Source organism: Cyanistes caeruleus, chromosome 2, assembly GCF_971803275.1.
Source record: "Cyanistes caeruleus chromosome 2, bCyaCae1.hap1.1, whole genome shotgun sequence".
Classification (NCBI taxonomy): Eukaryota; Metazoa; Chordata; class Aves; order Passeriformes; family Paridae; genus Cyanistes; species Cyanistes caeruleus.
In genome coordinates, this window is record NC_141702.1 from 101,435,984 (window position 1) to 101,457,044 (window position 21,061).

Genomic DNA, 21,061 nt, shown 5'->3' on the forward strand with positions numbered 1-21,061 from the left:
CTGTACAACAACTTCTTGTAATTTTGGCACATTTTAACTCTGCTCATGGAAATGGAGAAAATTTGGAGGCCATTTTCTAAACAAACTGCCAGTAGACATGGAAGCTGAGGCTTAACAATAAACCCAAAGTACATTGTTTTCTTTGAAAACCCTGTCTCAAAATCTCAAAGTAATTCTTATATGCTTGCACATAAAAGTCAGAGTTGAGGAGAGCACAACAGGAAGTTCAAGCTGCTGAAGTCCTAGCTTGTACTTTGTGCCATTTCTGGAAAATGGATCCTGAAGCAGTAACATTTTTTGTCACTCCTTGCAGCACCTGTTGAGCTCTGAGTGTCCCCATAGTTAACACAAACTCACAAAATACCGCTAATGGCACAGCAGGCAGCACGGGTGTCTTCCTGGAAAAATTGATGATCCAGCTTTTTATTTAAAGTGCCCATCTGTGTACATAGATGCACACAGTTAGTTATGAGATAGGACAGAAGGAAATTACATGAATTACATGCAATACAGCAATGGAGAGATAAGATAATATTGATAACCCGAGCTGACCAATTGTCCCTGCTGGCCTTAGGCTTCCCAAGGTGAATTAACTTTAGGTTAAAAACAAACACTGGCCCAAACTTTTCATCTGGATTTTTGCTCACAGGGTTTCAACAGCCAAAATATTTATGTTTAAAGTCCTGTTTGCTAGAAGCCTTGCCTGCCAACATACGTAATCTTTAACATTTGGTCATTTGCCTACCTACACACTACAGCTGCAACTCAAGGGCTCCTCTCCTCCTGCCATTTTAACAACACCATTTAACCTGGAAGGGTGGATTGCTTGAACTAATTACAACACTGAAAACATTTCTATCCCAGCTATTTCTACAGTGCTTTTTTTCTTTCCTGTATTTAAGTGATGTTGAACTACTTATTTTATTACCTGAACTACGGAGCATGAAAGATGAGAATTATTTTTCAAGTTATTCTCCTTTCAGTGGCTACAAACCAAGGTCAAACTTCAGCGGTCTCAAAAGCCCTGCCTTACACAAGGTTGTGATTACCAAAACAATGGTAGATAAATGAAGCACTCCCTTTGCAGCAGAGCTAAAATGTTCACCTGTGCTCTATTTCCAATAAGGAGCTGCTAGCATGATGTTAAGGCACTTCCATTATACCCCCTTTTATACAATTTAACCCAAATCTATACAAGAACTAAAGAACACCAGGAAGTTTGCAATGTATTATTCCCATTCATACACCTATTTTTCTAACAGACAGAATCTACTCAGGGTCTGTAAGTTTTTTTCTATATTGCTTCACAGATAGCTCAGATTGTGCTTTTGGCAAAAGGATGACATGGATGCTGTCTCTCCCAGGCAAACATTAGCCTCTCTGTGGAAGATCATCACAGGGAAATCTGCATGTGAGGTATCAATATTTCAGACCCTTCAAGCCTTATTATGACCAGGAAGAAATATGATCAGGAAGAGATAAAAAAAAAGAAAAAATACGGCTGGCCTTCTGTGAAATCTGTTTTCAAAAAAACCCATTTACAGGCTCAGAGCAACTCATTTCTAAGAAGTGTGTCAACATGTTTACTCGAGGATTTGATCCAGTCAACTGGTTGAAGGTTGGCTGTTTGTTCAAACCGATAAGGTCAGAGGCTGCATTTAGTTTTGCCTTTCCTTTGTTCTGAGTTACTAACAGCTTCCACATCTTATTTTTAAAATATGGGTGTTGTAAAGCATTTCAGTGGGAGCTGAGAGTGCTCATCTATTCTTAAAAATCTTTGGTTTGCTCTGCCAGAAAATCTGGGCACACTTCTGCCTCTTATACCTGAGGACATTGAAGCTGCTGGTTGCTGCTTTTCCCCTTCCCCAGCACCAGAGAGGTGCCATGGCCAATCCCTCTCCAGACTACTCTTAGTCACCCACCATTTCAGGCAGTGAAAACACCACTCTGCTGTTATTGCTCACCCTCCTTCTCAAAGTAAAAACCCAGCCAGCAACAGAAGCAGCACACCAGAACAGAGACCTTAGGGCTGCTTGTCTGGTTTGTCAGCTGAATCCAAAGATAAATTCATGCACAGACACATCCTTCCCTAAATCCTTTGCTCATTACAGCACCTGAGAAAATACCTAAACAAATGCAAGATAGATGATTTTAAAATACATTTGAAGCAATCCCTTCAGGACTAACCATAATCTAAAGAATATTACAGAGAATTTCCAAGTTTCAAGTATTCTGAGCATGCTGATCTGAAATATTTAATAATTTTTGCACTTTTCTGTAGAAAAACTGGGGTCTCATCACAAGGGAGATGATCCTAAACTGGACAGGCCAGATTCAAATTTTAATATTAAAAATTTTGACTAGGAAGGCTGACCATAGGAATCTGAGGAAAAGCAAACATTCTGCATGCCTTTGAAAAGCAGAGATCTGGCAATAGCACTCTAAGTCTTCTGCATACTTAAGACTATGGCTGCTATATAAAACTGGATTTTTGGGAACAGGCAGACATGTAGTGTTGGCCCAGGAAAAGTTTGGAGAGGATCTTACTGGTCCAACTTTTTAATTGCTAAGTTTTTACTATACTCTTTTCAGGGAAAGGTGTTCATGCAGACAGCCTTCAAACATACAGGAGGAAAAAAATAAATAAATCAAGTGTATGTCATCTAACCACTGCTTTGTGCCAGGGCCACCTCTTTATTTTTTAAAGCCAATCTTGCACTCAGAGTGGAAGTAATGTTATTTTTAAAATGATTTCACAACTCCGTAACATCCATCCTCCTCTGCTAGAGCAACACTTGGTAAGTGTAGGAAAAGCAAAAAAGGTTTTATGGAACTTGCTGTAGATATAACCAGAGGCTAAAATCTCTAGCACTGAGCTTAACTCTCTTCAGATTGCCTTTGCATTACTCATTGCAATATCACTGCCAGACAGCCATAAAGGCCAGTTTGCAAAATATGGAAAACAGAACTTGGCAAAATATCTGCAAAAAATGACCACCACCTGCACCTTGGTACAATGTAGCATTTAATCTTTCAAACTTGCTTTACAGGGGGGTGAAAATCTGGGAAGTGATTCCTTCCCTCTACCTCTGCTCCATGAGACTGGAGTGCTGTGTCCAGCTCTGGGGCCATCAACTTAAGAACAATGTAGAGCTATTGGAATGAGTCCAGAGAAGGGTGATAACGAGGCTCAGGGGGCTGCAGCACCTCTCCTGTGCAGACAGGCTGAGAGCTGGGGTTGCTCAGCCTGGAGTAGAGAAGGCTTCAGGGAGACCTTGGAGCACCTTCCAGTACCTAAAGGAGCCTACAAGAAACCTTAGAGGGACTTACAAGGGCAGGCAGTGATAGAAGGGGGAATGGCTTCAGAGTGGCAGGTTCAGGTGAGATCTCATGAGGAAGCCCTTGATTGTGAGTGTGGTGAGGCACTGGAACAGATTGTCCAGGGAAGTTGTGGATCCTCCAGGCCACGAAGTGTTTGAGGACAGGTTGGATGGGGATCTGAGCAACCTGGTGTAGTGGAAGGTGTCCCTGTCTTGGCAGGGGAGTTGGAACAAGATGATCTTTAAGGTCTCTTCCAACCCTTCCAAGCTATTTATGGTTTTATGTTTTTATGAAAATATTCCTTGAAAGACTGGGCTTCAGAGGGAAGTTTTCTAAAGGTAGTAATTGCTATGCCTACAGGTTACCAGCAAGTTTCTACTGAAAAACTTGAAGGCAAAATTAAAAGCAGATGTTTTATCTATAAAGTATATGTGAGCACACTAAAGTGTACTGTAGTTTTTATGACATTGTCTCAAACTTTTCAGGCATTTTCTCAATGTATAAGGAAATACATGCACCAAATCAGAAAAAAAAGACATAAGCAAAGGATACCTATTCCTCCCTACTGAGCAATACGGAAAAAAACTCACCACAGCATGTTACAGCTCACAATACATCTTTATTATTGGAGATGTTTACAGAAAAGTCTGTGAATTACTGCTAGCCTAAGACTGACCATTGGGGAGCCAGGTTATGGTTTATGGCTTTGTCTTTGAATTATTTAAAAAGGTCACAAAACTGATTGAAATTTAAGGGGCTATTTCAGTCTTATTAAAAAAAGTTCAATTCACAGATAAAGGAGAAGGTTCTTTCACTAGTGATTTAGTAACTACGACCAAAGAGGGTGTAGAACTTGGCAGGGTTTTTTCCGCACACACATCTTGCTCCGGGCTGGAGTTCACGGAGAGGCTGGAAAGGTATGCAGAGGCTTTTTGCTCCCATGGATGGGGCACCAGGCTCAAGATCTTGATCCCTGAAATAAAAGGATATAAATAAATAAATATATTCACAAATAAATATTTCTATTAAAAAATAAAAGCACGATAAAGTGTAGTACACATGAAATTTCAAAACAGCATTAATTACTCTGAAAGTTCCAGAGCTAAGGGAAGTAAATACATTGAATTATATAGGAGAGCAAGAGTCTGTAAGTAAGTGTTATACCCAAAGGCACATTGCATTCCTGTTCTATATTCAAAACATTTTGATTTTGATCTTGTTAAATACTCTCCAGTTCAGTTATATTTTACCTGGCAGTGGTCTTCTTGATCCAATCTTCACACTCAATTTCCCCACAGAAAGGGATTTGTACAATCTGAAGGGAGGGGAGGAGGGGAGAGAGAAAAACCCAACAGTTACACACCTAAAAAAAATCATCTTTGTCTTTGGAAGTTTCCTAAACCTTCAGATCTCATATACAGATCTCAAATTGGGAAAAATTCCAATTGTTACAATTGAATTTCAATAGCTCGTTTTCATCAGACAAATACATAAGCACAGTCATTCCTCCACAGTGCAGTATGGAAAATCCTACACAAACCCAAAGCACCATTTAAATTATTTTTTTAAACCAAATACAACTTTCTTCCGTGTGAAGTATAAACACTGTTTTCTCATTAAATATCCTGTTCTTCAGGAAAAGTTTAAAATTTCCAAACTACTGAGCAAATGCTCGCCTTACACACTGCAAGGCAGTGCCTTAATTAAGTTCCCATTTTAATTTCACTACTATGAATTTTCATTTTTTCTTAGCATACATTATTTTAAGAAAACAGAACTGCCAACAGCACATTTTTTGGGGGTGTGGGGGTGGGTATGCAGCCTTCTGCTATTTTCTTAACTTAACTGAGGAAAATTGAGAGAACAAGGCTGAAAAGATAATGTCACACACTCCTCTCTGTACTACTCTTAGCTATTGCAGCAGATCTCTTGCCCCTAGTTTTATATTTAATTTTACTGACTTTTTTTTTGTTTGTTTTTTAATGGAGTTCCACAAAGAAAATCCAGTTTGATACCAAGAGGTAGCATTACTGTTAGAAAGACACCCCCTACACACATTAGAACACTCATGAAATGCTGATAGCTGAGGGCAACCTCACCTACTAAACTCAGCCTTCATTCATTTTAATTCTAACCAAACTGTGAATAAGGTTTACTCTGTGCATCTTTCTTTGACCTAATTTACATTCTTACTGCAAAGTTCTCCATTTTCCATTAACTGGAGCACACCTTTATTAGACTTCACTTCGTAGCTTCACTTTCTTGCAACTGAAAAAAGGAACTATTACCACTCTACTACAGCACTCTTCCATTAATCTTTTGTAAGTGAAACGAAAAACATTCCACATTTTTAAACAGCTAAGAGTCTGCAAAGCCATTAAGGGAAAAACAGCAGAAGGAATCAAACAGGAGCACTTACTTAATCTTAAAAATATTCTTCTTAAACAGTAGTCAGTGCTAGCAGAGTGTAATTTCAAGTAATTTAGAATACATATGCTATAAAATTATGTTAATACAACAAAAATAGGTAAACAGTGAAACAAACACAAAATGGCATATTTTTTTCATTTTTTTTTTCAATTCAGATATGCAGCTCATAATAAATTCATACAACCTAAGTACCAAAACACTGGAAGTATCCAATGTGGAATGTAAAATTACTTGTTCACATTTCCAACCTTAACTACATTTTGATTACACTAGAATTCTAAGCATTATAAAACAGCCTAATTCTCTTTGTCATATCTAGAATCTAGCTGCACACAACAGTGAATGCTGGACATTATTAAATCAGTCCCTCCTCTGAAGTTCATCATTATTCCTTTAAATTTTGTTCTAAATTGAATTTAAGTACAATAGGAATACAAGAAAATAGAATAATGTAAGGTCAAGCCTAACCAGGAATAACTTAAAATTATTTTTGAAGTTTAACAGAGTATTTATAGATTCTTGGCACTTGTACATTTTTTGTCAGGAATCTTGAAATATTCAGAGTGGAACTAATTGGTACACAACCCCCTGGTCTCTCTCTATAAAATACATAAGCCTTACTAACTGATGTTGGGGATCCTGTTTCTTGAACACACTAATCCAAACACATAAACAAGTTCCCAACCTGATCTGTGACAGAATTTCAGGGTTAAAAAATTCTGTCACCATTCTTTGTAAAAGAAACAGCAGCTCAATTCTGTGCTGAAGGCTTAATCTCTCATCTAAACTTCCATGTTTTTTCACAGATGTTGAGATCAGTAGAGCTCACTCATCCACATGATGGGTTATTGTTACTATAAATCCAGGGAGGTTTCTGACTTGCAGTAATTCTTAATGAACCCAATGGCTTCTACTCTGGTCATAAAGGTAAAACTTCCTTGACGTAAATAGCTTGTACTTTAAACTCTTACCTGGACCTTTATATGAGACTTAAGTGTTTTGTCACTGCTTGCATTAGAATAATGACAGTGAGGTTATTGTAACCTGAATTAAATGTTTACATCTCTCTCTTAAAAGCATTTCCTGATAAAACCATTATGTGTAAGGGATAAAAAGGGTGTGAAGCACAAGAATAGAAGTAGTAAATTCCCTCACCTTTCCTGAATCAAGCTCTTTTTGAAAGTCCTCCATATTACTGGCCACCACCATATGACTTTTTAGGTCCTCGGATGCTCTAAGAAAAGGAAAAAAAAATCAGCCAGGGCAGATTTATTCAAATAAACTCACTGGCTCAATGAGCTGAGTTTTCAGAGCCAGTCAAAACAAAACATTACCAAAAGAACTACATATTCATTAGCATCTTCCTAATCAGGTTATGTCCTTCTACCACTGATCCTCATGGAGGTGAAACTTTGATGAATGGCTGAAGGGGTGTTCTCCAGGTTGCTGCACATCTCACCATGTTCGTTCACCCTGTCGTGCTAAACACTGACCCAAAGCAGACAGAAATAAATACTACAGATGTATACTTCTCTTTTTAAATTATCCTCTAAATCTAAATCACAAGATGCTTTTTAACTAAATATTCTGCCTGTAAACAATTTTGATCACCAGAGAAGGAAGTAGAAAAGCTCATCTACCACAGTGCTGTGTCAACACCCTGCTCTTGCTGGACTTACGAGCAACAATCTGCAGTGACCAACCTGTGAGGGATTTTTGGCATTTGTAGTAAGGGCAAAAAACAGTTTCAAAAGTATTTGATTGCTTACAAGAAAACAATCCTATGAAGGTCAATAGGGTCTTAAAATACACTTCTGAACACAGAACTTCAGCTGCTGAAGTTTCTTGGACAGTTTTGTGTCTTTTAAAATTCCGCACCAAAAGCATCTTTCACAAGTGAGTCCTGTACATAGGATCACGGAATTATTTAGGCTGGGAAAGACCTCAAAGACCATTGACTCCATCCACTAAGCCAACACTGCCAGGCCCACCACTAAACCATGTCCATAAGCATATTCATGTTTTCTGAACACTTCCATGGATGGGTATTCCACTACTGTGCTGGGCAGCCTGTTTCAATGCTTGACCACACCTGCAGTGAAGAAATTCTTTCCAATGCTCAATCTAAACTTCCCCTGGCTCAACCTGAGATAATTTCCTTTTATCCTGTCACTTGTTGCATGAGAGAAGAGATCAACTCTCACCTGGCTACAGCCTCCTTTCAGGCAGTTGTAGAGTGATAAGGTCTCCCCTGGGCTTCCTTTTCTCCAGGATAAATATCCCCTGCTCCCTCAGCCACTCCTCACAGGACTTATGTTCTACACCCTTCACCAGCTCTACTGCCCTTCCTTGGGCAGTGTTAAGGTCATTGGGATCTATTTATGATGTGTCTATTTATTGATTAATAATTGATCTATTTATTGATTAATAATACATGTGAACTCACTGAAGTATTTTTTAAAATAAGTTCACAACCTTTTACTTTCCATTTCACAAGAACAGGCAGCTTCTATCACTGTACATGAAGGAGTTTAAGAGGCAGAAAATTACATGACACAAACAGGAAGATAAGCCTAACCTGTCTTTCTCCACAGATAAACCATTCATGTGAGAAGTTCTTCTGACAGGAAAAGGGCCTCTGTGATTAGCAGAGCCATTTACTGTAACTCTCAGTTTACCTGCTGTAAAGGTTTGCATGGATCTCCTCCAAGATCTGCTTAAGTTTCTCTTCTGCTTCATGTTCAGACAATGTCAGCTTCTGCCCTGTGTCTCTTCTAACAGCTACAAACTGTTGGCTCTTCATGTCTCGTGGTCCCACTTCAACCCTGACTGGGACACCCTTAATGAAAAAAAAAATTTAGAAGTTATGATGAACTCAGAAGAGTTCATTCTCTCTCTCTCTCTGGCATTTTGCTTGTTTTCAAGTCCAGTCTTAATATAGATTCACTTTATACACTTAAGTTTCTTGGAACAAAAAAATCACCATATATTCCAAATCTTTTATGCATTTCTGTGTTTCCCATCCACATTCTCTTCACTTGTGCTTTCCACCTTACTTCACTAGCTTGGAGACTGCATCAGTGCCCACATGCAAGTAGTACTGAAGCACCGCTGAAACTGCACTAAGTTATCCCACATACTGCAAATCAGATTTTTTAAGTCTTAACAATTAAGGCTTCTATAGCAATTGTAACATTCTAGTTTGCCAAATAATCTATTTAATTCTGTTTTTACAGAATGTTTTCAATAGCATTCGACAGGTATTGTTTTAAAGTTCTGTTAAATACAATCCTAATATCAAAATTAATTGCATAGGATATTTGACTACAAAGAGCTAATTGCTTTAGCAAAGCTTTTATGCTTTATAAACTTTGGTGATAAGATGTAATTTCTCATCCTCCCCATGAAAAAGATTTTCCATGTTACTGAAAAGAGTCAGTTAAGAGTCTACCATGTAACATATTTTCTCTACATCCTAACATGTATCCCAGAGTGTACACATACACAGGAAATGAAACGAGTGAGTGCAAATACATTTTGGAGGATTGCTTCCCCCCACTCCCAAGGAAATTGCATCAGTAACTTTATAAGCTAAAATCATTCCACAATGTGCAAGAGACAAAATTAAGAGGATTAAAACCTGTATCCAAGCTTTCTATGCATTGTGTACTCTGGAATCTCCTCAAGCTCACAGCTTTCAAATGATTCCCTACACTCCCTCTGCCCCCACTACCTTAATTATGCTAAAAAGGTATAATAATACCTTTTAATAATACAGTAAAATCCACCTGATCAATGAATTATTACTGCTGCAAAGTTACACAAAATGCTATTCAAAACTGTTATTAACAAGCAATTCAAACTGAACATTCTAGTGTATGACCCACAAAACATTGTCTCCATAATAAAAACTTGAGAGTATCCAGTACTTCTAGTTGTAATACTACTAAGTGAAAGAATACCTCATGGTCCCTCAGGAACATTTCCCAAGAAAGCAATGGAACTAATATCAGACAACACAAAAGAAGTACCAGTGACTTCTTTTTTTTTTTAGGAAATAACATCAGAAATCTGCTACGCTGAAAAGTACATAAGGCAAAATATTTTTCAGTTAATTCTTGTACTTCTTATTCCAGCACCTTTGTATTTTTTACCCTATGAAATTCTGTATATACTCAATAAAAGGAGTGTATTGTTCCTGCAATGAGCCTGAAGATGCAGCTTAGGTATTATGCTGGACACATTAGTAGATTTTATGAAAAACATCAAGTTTAGCCCGTGCTGTGTGCCTCCTAGAAAAACCTAATTTTATTTAGGAAATTTTCCAACATGGCTTCATGTCACTAGAGCTCCATTAAAAAAAAAAAAAAAAAAGTTACACATAGGGAAGAAAACTTTGAGACAATGGGAACTTTGAACAATCTGGGTCACTTCTATCATGTTACTTTGAAGATTAACATATTGAAACTGATTTTAAATTCAGACTAAAAATATGATTCTATAGCAACACTCAACAAATCATTCAATTTTTAATTACCATTATTACCATTGTTTCATTCTGCTCACTATTTTTGTTTTATAAAAGCCTCTTACATTAGAGGAAGCAAAACTGTTCCTCTCAAGTGCTATATGAGGGAAACATGGAAATTCTGAAACAATAAAATCACTCCTTTCTTTACTGGCACTGCAGGTTTATCTTCTCTGTTCTGCCGTATGCACAGAAGGGTGTGTTGTGAGTCAGGACACACAGGAGTATTACTACACATTTTTAAAAATGCAAGTAATTTATGCTCCTAATTTAAATTTCTAGTATTATTAAATTATAAGTAGAGCCCTGGAGATTTAAAAATCCCTAATCACATGCAAATCCTAGCTAACAGAACAAGTCTCGGAAAACATCTTTTCTTCATTTATTCACGAAAGCAATCGCTGATTATCAGGCAGCAATTCTTAATTTACAGAGCACATTCACCTTCAGAACACAGGGCACACATAGTATACCTCATATATACCCCTCACCTAGGCTTCAAAAATCCTTCTGGAAAGAAAAGTACCTTAAGTTCCCAGTGGTTGAACTTCCAGCCAGGTGAGTAGTTGTCTCTTAAATCAGCCCGGACACGGATGCTGACAGCAAGCAGCCTGCTACGATACTCATTACATTTCTTCAGCAGAGCCTCTCTGTCCTCTTCAGAAAGGGAGTTTGTGATACCACAGGGAATAATTACAACCTGCAATAGAACAGGACATGTACTTTATGCTGCAAAACATATTACCTTATAGTTATAAAAAACTTAAAACCGATATTGTGGCACTATATTCAGGTAATTTCTTTCATGCTCTCAGAAATGAAGGACACATTTCCCTTCTCATACTAATGACACAGGTAACATTACTTCAAATGGATGAAATACCAAAAGGGTCTTGTCCACCACAAATATCCTAATGATTTGTATTAACTTCACACAGCTACGCTGTAACTAGACAGCTCCATCCTATACTAAGTCTTCCAGCTGCCTGATGTGAAATGCTCATGAATTCCAAGACAAGAAAGGAAACTAAGGCAGCTTAAGGCATTTTTACACACCTGAATACAGGCCACACGAGGTGGGAGTACCAATCCCATGTTATCTCCATGAATCATTGTCATTACACCAATAGTCCGAGTTGTAATGCCCCAGGAATTCTGATAAGCAAACTGTTTTTCTCCTGGCTTCTTGGGATCTTCAAACACAATTTCAAACATCTTTGAGAAATTCTGCCCTAGATGATGTGATGTTGCTCCCTGAAATAGATGCACACAGAAAATTCTATCAAATAGAAAGCTAATTCTATGAAGCATCAGTTTAAATATTCCATCTTGCTACATTCAATGAAAAAGTAATTATTTGAATAGGTAAATACCTGGATAGCTCTTCCACTGGCAGATATAAATGCCTCTAACGTGGTTGTATAATCCCCCCCAGCAAACTTCTCCTTCTCTGTCTTCCTTCCTTTCACAACAGGTATTGCCAAGAGATCTTCATACACCCGAGCATAGAGATCAAGTATCTGCAGGACCTATGATGAACAAACTGCCTTCAGAATTACTCAGTATTTTTCATTTTTACCTGACAGAGTCTGAAATCTTAAAAATTGAATACTTTCTCAGGATTTTGTTTAGAAACTAAGATTTCTTCAATTACTTGAAGCTTTGGATGTTATTTTCTCTGAATCAAAAAGCAACAACTGTAAGTCATGAAAGGAAACAAGAGTTGCGGCAAAAATGACAGTCCAAGAGCTATATTGACTTCTAAATTCCACCTAAAAGTCTGAACATCTGCTACATAAATAAAGATATGCCACAACACTCAATGAAACATCTGCCTCATGGGCAAAGAAAGTTTTAAAACTTCTAGCAGTAAACTCATGAATGCATTATTTAAATTTTTAAGGAAAATTTATTTTTAAGCATTTTTAAGAAAAAAAAATTTAAGCAAAGTACAATCTGTGTATCACACTCTGCAAACTCCACATATTGTTTGTAGAGACTGAAGCCTCAGAAATGGGTTACTGCTGAGAAAAAAGCGGGTTCTAATAAACTTGGCATTTTTCACAGAGGCTCCAAAAAAACCCACATTTTTATGAGGTTTCAGTACAAAGATTTGTTTGTGCTGCTATGGAGTAAGGTAACTTCCTGAAAGGTGAAACAACAGTGCATTTGTTTTTACCTCCTCTGCTGCTTCTTCATATGTTGCAAATGCTGTGTGACCCTCTTGCCAAAGGAACTCACGAGTGCGAAGGAAAGGCTGGGGATGTTTGAACTCCCAGCGCTGGGGGGGCAGAAGTACAAAAAATTTAACACTATGAAGTGCCAAATTATTGTTAAAAATAATGTTTATAAGCAACTATAAGAAAATTCTCAATAAAGATATAAAAAGCCAACTATTCACAGATTTCTACTTCATAGAATCAATCACATACACATTGATAAAGAATGTTTTATTAGAAACACTGATAAAAACATACCATATAAACCATGGTAATAATTTTGCCTTGAAATATGTGCTGTGATCAGTATGATCATGCCAAGTCCACAGAGAATAACTCTTACACTGCACTTGTGATAAGAAGAGGTACTTAGAAATTGTGTACACGTACCACAACACTGCACCACTGATTAAGTTTGATAGGAAGATCCCTGTGTGACTGCACCCACTTTGCATAGGAAGGATACATGACTGTGAAAAGAAAGCAGCTTTGAGTCTCCACACAATAAAGACATTTATGGCAAACTTTCTTTTTGCTACATATAAGCTTAACATTCTCTGCTGTGAGAATTATGCTTTTATGTTTAATTTCCTTTAAAATACATTTTTTGTCTTAACACATAATATTTTCACCAGAGTACTTCCACTTCATCCTGAGTCTCTGCAAAACAGCTTGGTTGCTGCTGGTCAAAATACAATCCAAAGCTTATTATTTAATGACACTGTGAGTCACTGGCTTACAGTATGGTAAATACACCTTGGAATAGGAATTCACTGACCTCAAGATTTCAGGATGCTGTACTAGACCTGACTCAATTAAATACTTATCCAGCCTTAGGTCTTAAAATGATTGTCTAAATTACTCAGAGGAACAGCTACAGTCAAAACACATGCAAAACTGAAGTGAATTATGAGTTGAAAAAGATTTCTTATAAACACTACAACCAAATAAACAAATGTGTTTTCAGACAAAGTAAGTCAGTCTTCAGGATATTAATGAAAAAAAAATCCTCAAGTCTGCATTTCCTAAAAGTGTCTATTTAAGGAAACATATAATGTGAGATTGGCTATGAACAGCAGCAAAATTAGGAAATTTTCCTAAGGAGTTACAGAAAACATTCTGAAAAATGAGGGTTTCCACTTTTCAGAAGGGACTCCTGTCTATCAGCTACACTATACATAAAACTTCACATAAAAGTTTACACCCAAACTACATGAAAAGAGGCCCACCTGTTTCACTTGTGGGGCGTATAGCAATTGGTTCAGCCAGTTCTGTTTTCCCAGATCTTGTAACCCAAGCAACCTAAAAGAAGGAGAAAAGGGAAAAAAAAATCAAACAAAACAAGTTTGGAAAAAAATCCTCCAACCCCAAACTTACTTTCACACCCAGCTGCAGTGGTTGGGTTTTCTTCCAGTCAGATTAAAATAGTTTTGAAGTGTACCTCAGGAGCAAAGTCAGCAATATGAGACTTCTCTGTCTCTAAGGCAGTCTGGGAAACAAACATGGGGAAGTAGCAGTTTTCCACTCCAAGTTTCTTGATCTCTGCATCGAAGAAGTCTTTGATGGCTTCCCAAATAGCGTGAGCCCAAGGACGAAGAATGTAACAGCCACTCACATCATAGTACTCAATCATTTCTGATTTTGTGATCACCTTGCAAAAGATTAATCAGATGCTGAAGCTTCAGTTTGTACACAGAGAACATTCAATAATTTAAGTGTGTGTCACCCAATTCAAGAGAAGTCTCCTACTTAAAACTGCTCAAATTGTTAGCAGCTAAGATATACTTTAGGGTCACTTGTGTTACCTAGAGAAGGCTAAATGGGAACAGTAAGTTTAATAATAGTTCTGAATAACATAAACAGTTAACTAAAACTGAATTTCATGAACCCAAGTAAGAGACTATAGCTACTTTCCAGGAATAAAAAAACTGCACTTCTGTAAGAAATGTATCTAGATAATGTCAGAAGAGACTTATATTTCTTAAGAGTACAGGCAAAAAATTATACTACTGACAGGAAATGTACACCACTGACAGCTACTTACAATCTCTCATAACAAGACTAATCTAAACTAATTGTCTCTATTCGGGTTGTTTTCAGTCTCACAAGCCAGCAAAATTGTTCAGTATCAAAAGATATTAACTTCTGTTATGCATCAACTTGAGGTGAAATAAAACTCTCAAATCTGTGAAATTCCTATAATTTCAATTAAGTTTTGTACTCTTAACAAAAGAGGAATCCATGTATGAACCAAGAAAGTCATATATATATTACATATATATATATGAGATTGGGTGGTTGACACTCATCCTTTTTACAGCTTCATAAATTTATTCAGCTCTTTACTCCAAGGCACTTCTATTTAAGGCTATGATAACAACATAAGACATAAAAAGAGCCAATGCTTTGCTTTGTATCAAAAAAAAAACCAAAGACTCAAACAGAAAATGTAAATCCCAAACAGACATCGATTTATAACAGAATGAAACAATTAAATCAAACTGATGTGCACTTACCTGAGAGAACCACTCTGACAGATTTTCTTCTTTTTTAGCTTCTAGACCCAGCCTATGGTATGACAAAAAAACACAGATTCGTGCTGTTCAGCATTTAGCAATGAAACTTATCCTAACCCTTTTCTTCTCTCTTTTATTTTGAGGCAGGAGGTATGACATAATAAGGTAGAAGAGAATGTGTTTGTTTTCCATCAAAAGTCTAAGTCTTGGCTGGTGGGAGTTGTTAGTATTTCCTTACCTTAACAAGAATATTTGATAAGAACAGGTCCAATTTTTTAGTATGGTTTGAACCCTTCTAATTCTCACTATGGCTGTATGGAAAAGCCTCACAACACATTAAAAAACCCAACCAGTAACCAGTCCAGTAAGAACCTAAGATTAACCAGACCTGTGTGTAGGCCATTTTACTCTTTATTTTAAACATTTCCTACCTAGCCAGTAGCTTCAATTTCAGGAAAGACAAGCAACTCGAATTCACCATTCATGTGAATATCAGTCACATTGCTGGAGACAGAAAACTGACCCTACCTTAAAATAAAGATAACCAATAAAATGACAAGATTCTAAAGAAGGTTAAACATACCAAACTCAAATGACAGAACCCAAAAGCAAAGGTTTTACCTCTACAAACAGAGAAGTTTTAAACGTGGGAAAGACATTTTTTCTGGCAGTATTTCTATACAAAATAAACATATCTCTGTCTCTAATATATGATTTATGTATATGAAACAGGAAATACATAGTGCTGCATAATACAGGCTGTAAAAAAAAAAACCTCTAAACTTTCAGCAAGACACAGCAGCAGATTTGCAGAAGCAAATAAGCACAAAAACTTCTCAGTGACAGTAATAATACAGGATGATGAAGTACAACTGACACAAACTCTGGTAACTTGCTTTTGGCTCAATCCTGAATGTGAAAGTCAACACAGTTAATTTGCAAATGTCCACACTTTCAAGTGAAATGGGACATGTATCATACTCTAAATCTGAACAGAGGTAGACAGTTAACATTTCTATACAATAAGATTAAAGATTGCATCTTTACCTGGTTTGTTTCTTAGGGCCTTGGCCCTCTCCTGATCCATTTGAGGAGCGCTCATTACCACTCTGTCCTTGGAAGGGCTCTTTTTTGGGGCCATCATTTTGCTTCTGTTGCTTACTCTGCTTTTCAGACTTGTTCTCCTTCTCTTTCTTCTTTTTGTCTTTCTCATCTACACCACTATCAGACACTGGTTTATAGTCAACTCCTGTAACAGACTTATACTGGGCCTTCAACTGAAGAAGTTCTTTAACAGCCACATCTATCTTTTCCTTGAAGAACAAAAAGAAAAAAAAAAAAATAAAAAGTAAATGTATAGAGAAATCACTGGAATAATGTGGATCTATAAAAAAAAAAATATCTATATGGCATTATGGACATTTACAGACTGTTGGCAGAAAAATCTGCATAAGCCAGTATTTAACTTCAATGTGCTGACATTTTAAAGGACCATATCTGACAGTACATCTAATTTTAAAAATATGTTTCAGATCTCAGAATTCAAATGTTGCCTATTCTATAGGGACATTTTTAATTTCCATAATCACATTGAATTTCAAAGAGATTTTTACATTTAAATATATATATTATATTTTTACACTACAGTGTATATGTAATTACCTTGTCTGCTTTTTCTGCTTTTAATTTCCTAACTTCCTCTCCTTGAAGAGCTACTTTGCTAAACAGGGCTTTAGCTTCAGGAGTGTCTGGACCGCTTGGTTCTGTGTTTGATGCCTGAGGCAAAGTCCCCTGAGCTGCTGGTGGGTGTCCTGGCTTGTACTCCTGCCCAGTCTTCTCCTTGTAGTCAGCTTTTAAAGAAAGGAGGAGTTTTACTGCTTCATCTATTTGATCCTGTGTGGAGGACAAATAGCAAGATTTACTGCTGAGAATTAAAGAGAGAACTGGCCAAAAGCATTGATTATCAGGCTACAAAACCAACCTAACAAACCAACAAAAAGCCCTCAAAAAAACAACCCAACACAAAACCAATTTTGCAAGGTAGAAATACAGGCAGAAAAAAAACAACCCAGAAGAACCTAAAAAGCTTCAGGTTTGTCTTGTGTTCTTTTCCACAACCATCACTGAATCTGTCTAGTTTTGAAAAAGTCTTACTATTGCTGCAGCATACTAGATACTTAAACAGTCACTTGCCCCAAATAGAACAAGAGATAGTAAAATACATTAAACACTTCTGCAAGGTCGACATCTGTCATGCTCATGCCTATTCACCTAGATATGAGAGGTTAAGTTTGACTTCATATATCTGAGTCAAGAAAGTATCCAGCACCAGAACAGTTTTGTTCGGCATTATCAGAGCATGCATGACCTGGACATAGGGGAGTTTGATCACTACTTGGTAAAGATTTTCCCCCAGTGGCAAAATGTGGTCAGATTTACAATTGCTCACTCTAATGCCTATTGTACCTTGGAAGCTTTCTCTGCCTTGAGTCTGCGTACCACTTCCCCTTGCTCAGCTACAGTATGATAAAGTGCTTTGCAATCCACTAAGCCACAGCTTGCCAAGTTGCTACAGCAGACAGGAGATGGAAGTGCAGTAGAAGATAGACAAGGAGGGGTTGAGGGTGGATTTCCAGGCTTGTACTCTTGACCTGTCTTTTGTTTATATTCTGCTTTTAGGCTTAGAAGAATTTTCACAGCCTCATCTATTTGTTCCTGAAGCAAGAGAGAAAACACAGCCATTGCTGATAAGGGTAGAAATAACACAGGTGTAACACAATAGCTGAGATAACACAAGTTTTACTAGAATGACACTTACACAGCTGTTGTAATAAAACTTCTAGAGCTATCCTGTTAGTATAAGTTGTTATTATTATTGAGTTATGTGGTAAAACTTTTTAGCCAGAATATCTGCAAGTTGTTCACCAAAGGACCAAATCAGGTAGTATAGGTAAGGGCTGATTTCTTTGCCATAAAAGCCTCCCATTTAGGTGGGCTTAGCCCCCTCCAGTAATAGCAGCCCATGAGTTGCATGCTGGAGAATAGCAGCAAATACATAGACTCTGAATAAATAATGGCTCTTTGGTCATGATCAGGTAACTCCCAAATTCATTACTGCCAATCTGGCTCCTTCTGGCTTAACTTCTGAAAGAAGTTAAAGCTCTTCTTTCAAGTTACTGCCTATACTCTGCTTCACTTATCTTGTATGACTAAAAAAGAACTTTTTTATTTTCCATGCACTAACACAGAACTCATGCAGTCAGCCTATCATCAGCTCAAGAGAATTTGGGAAAGCACTTCATGGAACTTGCTCATGTTAGGCTGCTCAAATTTCACAAAACCCGCCATTGGGTTTTAGCCTAAACTGAAGACAACCGTTCCACTCAGAGGTATCCACAGGTAGAACACCTTTGAAGCTTTCTCCGATTTGAGCTTGCGGACCACTTCTCCTTGTTGAGCTACTTTGCTGTACAGAGCCTTGCTGTCTACTGGACATGAGGATGGAGGAGTGGCAACAGGAGAACACTGAGGAGGGACAAAGACCACAGGTGGGCTTCCAGGCTTGTACTCCTGGCCTGTCTGTCGCTTATATTCTGCCTTTAGGGATAAAAGGACTTCCACAGCAGCACCTATCTCATCCTGAAAGAAGAAAGGAAGGGACAGAAAGAGGGAGGAACAAAGATATAGAGACATAAGACTCTCAAGAGTACCATAAATACTTTCATAAAAAGACCCACAGTCGATGAATAGTAGATGAATAGTGAATAGTGCACCTATTCAATTTTCCTAAGTACTTAGAAGAGTTATTCTTCTAACTACTTTCCTATTTTAAGAAAGTAACTCCTCTTAAGGGATATACAACCCTAACTATCCTAAGTAAAATTATAACAATAAATTAATTCAGATCTTCCCATTTATTTTGATTTTATGATGCCATCAAGACACTACTACTATCAACATAATTTAACCACCAGGAAAACTATGTTATTTTCCCTCTCTTCTTGTTCTGCATTAGAAAGAAAGGAAATAACACAGCTAATAGCTATGTTTGCTGTGTACAGTTAGAGAGGAAGAAGTCTCAGAAACATCTGTGGCTTTTGGATCTTTCCTTTCTGGTTTTGGGGCTTTGTTTTAAGGTCTAAACAGCAGCAATTCAAACCTATGAAGTCACATAATTAGACCATACTGAGTTAAACAAATGAAAAAGTTGCCAGGGCATTTTAATCTCGACTTCATTTGGATACTTAATCAACTCTTGCTGTTGGGTTAATTCTGTTCATGTTTCAGAGCATCAGCCTAAGAAATACAGGAATTCACCAATACAAACTTGGTCATACAAATCTAACTAAAGAAGTACTGGAAAACACAAGTCTTTACAGAACAGAGACCAGTCCAAATGATGAGCACTATAAAAACCCTGGATCCATAAGCACTCATTCACCTCCACAGACAGAGAACAACGGGCTATGCAAACCCACACAAAACCAAAGGATTATTTTAATCATCACCTTAGATGCTTTCTCAGCTTTCAGTTTTCGGACCACTTCTCCTTGTGCTGCTACTTTATCATACAGAGCTTTACTGTCCAGGGCACCAGAGGTCTCAAGCTTTGATGACTGTGCAGTTCCAGATACTGGAGGATTTCCTGGCTTATACTCCTGGCCTGTCTTCTCTTTGTATTCTGCTTTCAAGGCCAGCAGTTGTTTCACAGCTTTATCAATATCTTCCTTTGCTGCCTTCTTAGCCTTCAAGTCACGAACTACATCACCCTGTGCAGCCACCTTGTTGTAGATGATCAGGTGACCTTCAGATACAGTACAGGCTGGAGTAGAGGCATGACCAACAACTGGAGCAGATTTTCCTTTTACAGATGAACTAGCCTTAAAATAAAATTTAAAAAAAAAGCCAAGTATTCAACATGTAATCTTGGTACAGAAATAGATGCATACATTTTATGGTACTTCCCCAAACCACCAGTTTACCTCTTTCTTTGCAGTTTCAGCTTTGGTCTTCTCTTTTGACCCAGATGTTGGCATTTCCTTAGTGTGTCCATCAGGGATGTAAATCAAAATGCATGGGGCATCTTTGCAGCTGTAAGGACTATAAAAAGATTTATAGAAAACACAACAGTAAAGGAAATACAAGATAAATATCAACATTTATTGAAACAATAAAGCTACTCTTTCTAAAAGATGCTCTCACACAACTGCAGGTTCATCTTTGTACACAGCTGAAATTACCTAATTTTACATAACTGGGGATCTGAAATTATTTCTCTTACATGCAAGTTTTATTTTTTTTATAATATTTATATGTTTATGTTAAATTGTACATAGATGTTTCGTTAGCTTGCTAAAGAAGTGTTTCAAATAAGTAGTATGTGCACACTCTAATTGGAAACATGCCTGTTTTATTCTGTAGCACTGCTCCTTAATTTCTATATTTCAAATCACAATGAAACCATGGCCCCACTACCAAGTCCAGGTTAGTGGACATATACTTTGCTTAAGACAGTTTGAAGAGGCAGGAACATGCAAAATAAAAGCCATGCCAGTCCACAGAGATATTCCTCAGAAAGATCATGATAAGGAGGAAAATATTTGCAGATGACATTATTTGTGCCAATGTGTGTGTGTGAAAACACTAAAACACAGCAAGCTAGAGCAAATTCTGTGAAGTCTGTTTAGGCCATTCTTGGGTAACTTACCTCACTGGTTCATAGGGCTGATCACAAATAAAGAATCCTCTCCTCTGAAGTTGTATGATGTCTCCTTTTTTTAACTCCTTAAGGCACGGATCACCCAGCATCAGTTCTTCTTGCTGTAAGTGTTAAAATAAATCATCCCATGTCTAACAGAGCAAAGGAACAGTAAGAAATAAAGCACAGATGTAGAAGGATAGTGGTGATTTTCTCCTTTTCAAAGTGTCAGAATGTTACTTAATTCCAGCAGCAGCAGAACAAGTACTAGAAAGAAGATGCCATACCATAAGAATATATCAAGACAAAATCTTAAACTATTTGTCTCAGACATGTAAAAGCCTCTAAA

General features: G+C 37.4%; 1 protein-coding gene across 10 annotated transcripts in view; it reads right to left on the reverse strand.

Moving 5' to 3' along the window:
* Positions 1-3,920: 3,920 nt before the first annotated feature.
* Positions 3,921-21,061, reverse strand: part of EPRS1 (glutamyl-prolyl-tRNA synthetase 1) — a 38,420-nt gene continuing 21,279 nt past the window's right edge. For 4 of the 10 annotated variants that reach the window (XM_086878742.1, XM_086878743.1, XM_086878750.1 and 1 more), the window contains 19 exons: positions 20,722-20,834; positions 19,997-20,114; positions 19,523-19,894; positions 18,423-18,653; positions 17,481-17,729; positions 16,677-16,907; positions 16,062-16,327; positions 15,015-15,066; positions 13,940-14,149; positions 13,728-13,800; positions 12,889-12,968; positions 12,459-12,560; positions 11,653-11,808; positions 11,336-11,533; positions 10,806-10,979; positions 8,430-8,590; positions 6,907-6,985; positions 4,572-4,636; positions 3,921-4,294 (listed from right to left, as the gene is read on the reverse strand). In XM_086878742.1, the coding sequence (XP_086734868.1) occupies positions 4,144-4,294; positions 4,572-4,636; positions 6,907-6,985; positions 8,430-8,590; positions 10,806-10,979; positions 11,336-11,533; positions 11,653-11,808; positions 12,459-12,560; positions 12,889-12,968; positions 13,728-13,800; positions 13,940-14,149; positions 15,015-15,066; positions 16,062-16,327; positions 16,677-16,907; positions 17,481-17,729; positions 18,423-18,653; positions 19,523-19,894; positions 19,997-20,114; positions 20,722-20,834 (3,081 nt within the window). In that variant the 3' untranslated portion in view covers positions 3,921-4,143. Of the gene's footprint in view, positions 4,295-4,571; positions 6,376-6,448; positions 6,986-8,429; positions 8,591-10,805; positions 10,980-11,335; positions 11,534-11,652; positions 11,809-12,458; positions 12,561-12,888; positions 12,969-13,727; positions 13,801-13,939; positions 14,150-15,014; positions 15,067-16,061; positions 16,328-16,676; positions 16,908-17,480; positions 17,730-18,422; positions 18,654-19,522; positions 19,895-19,996; positions 20,115-20,721; positions 20,835-21,061 lie in introns of those variants that run through there. The other 6 variants (XM_086878745.1, XM_086878744.1, XM_086878751.1 and 3 more) reach the window with 3 other exon arrangements.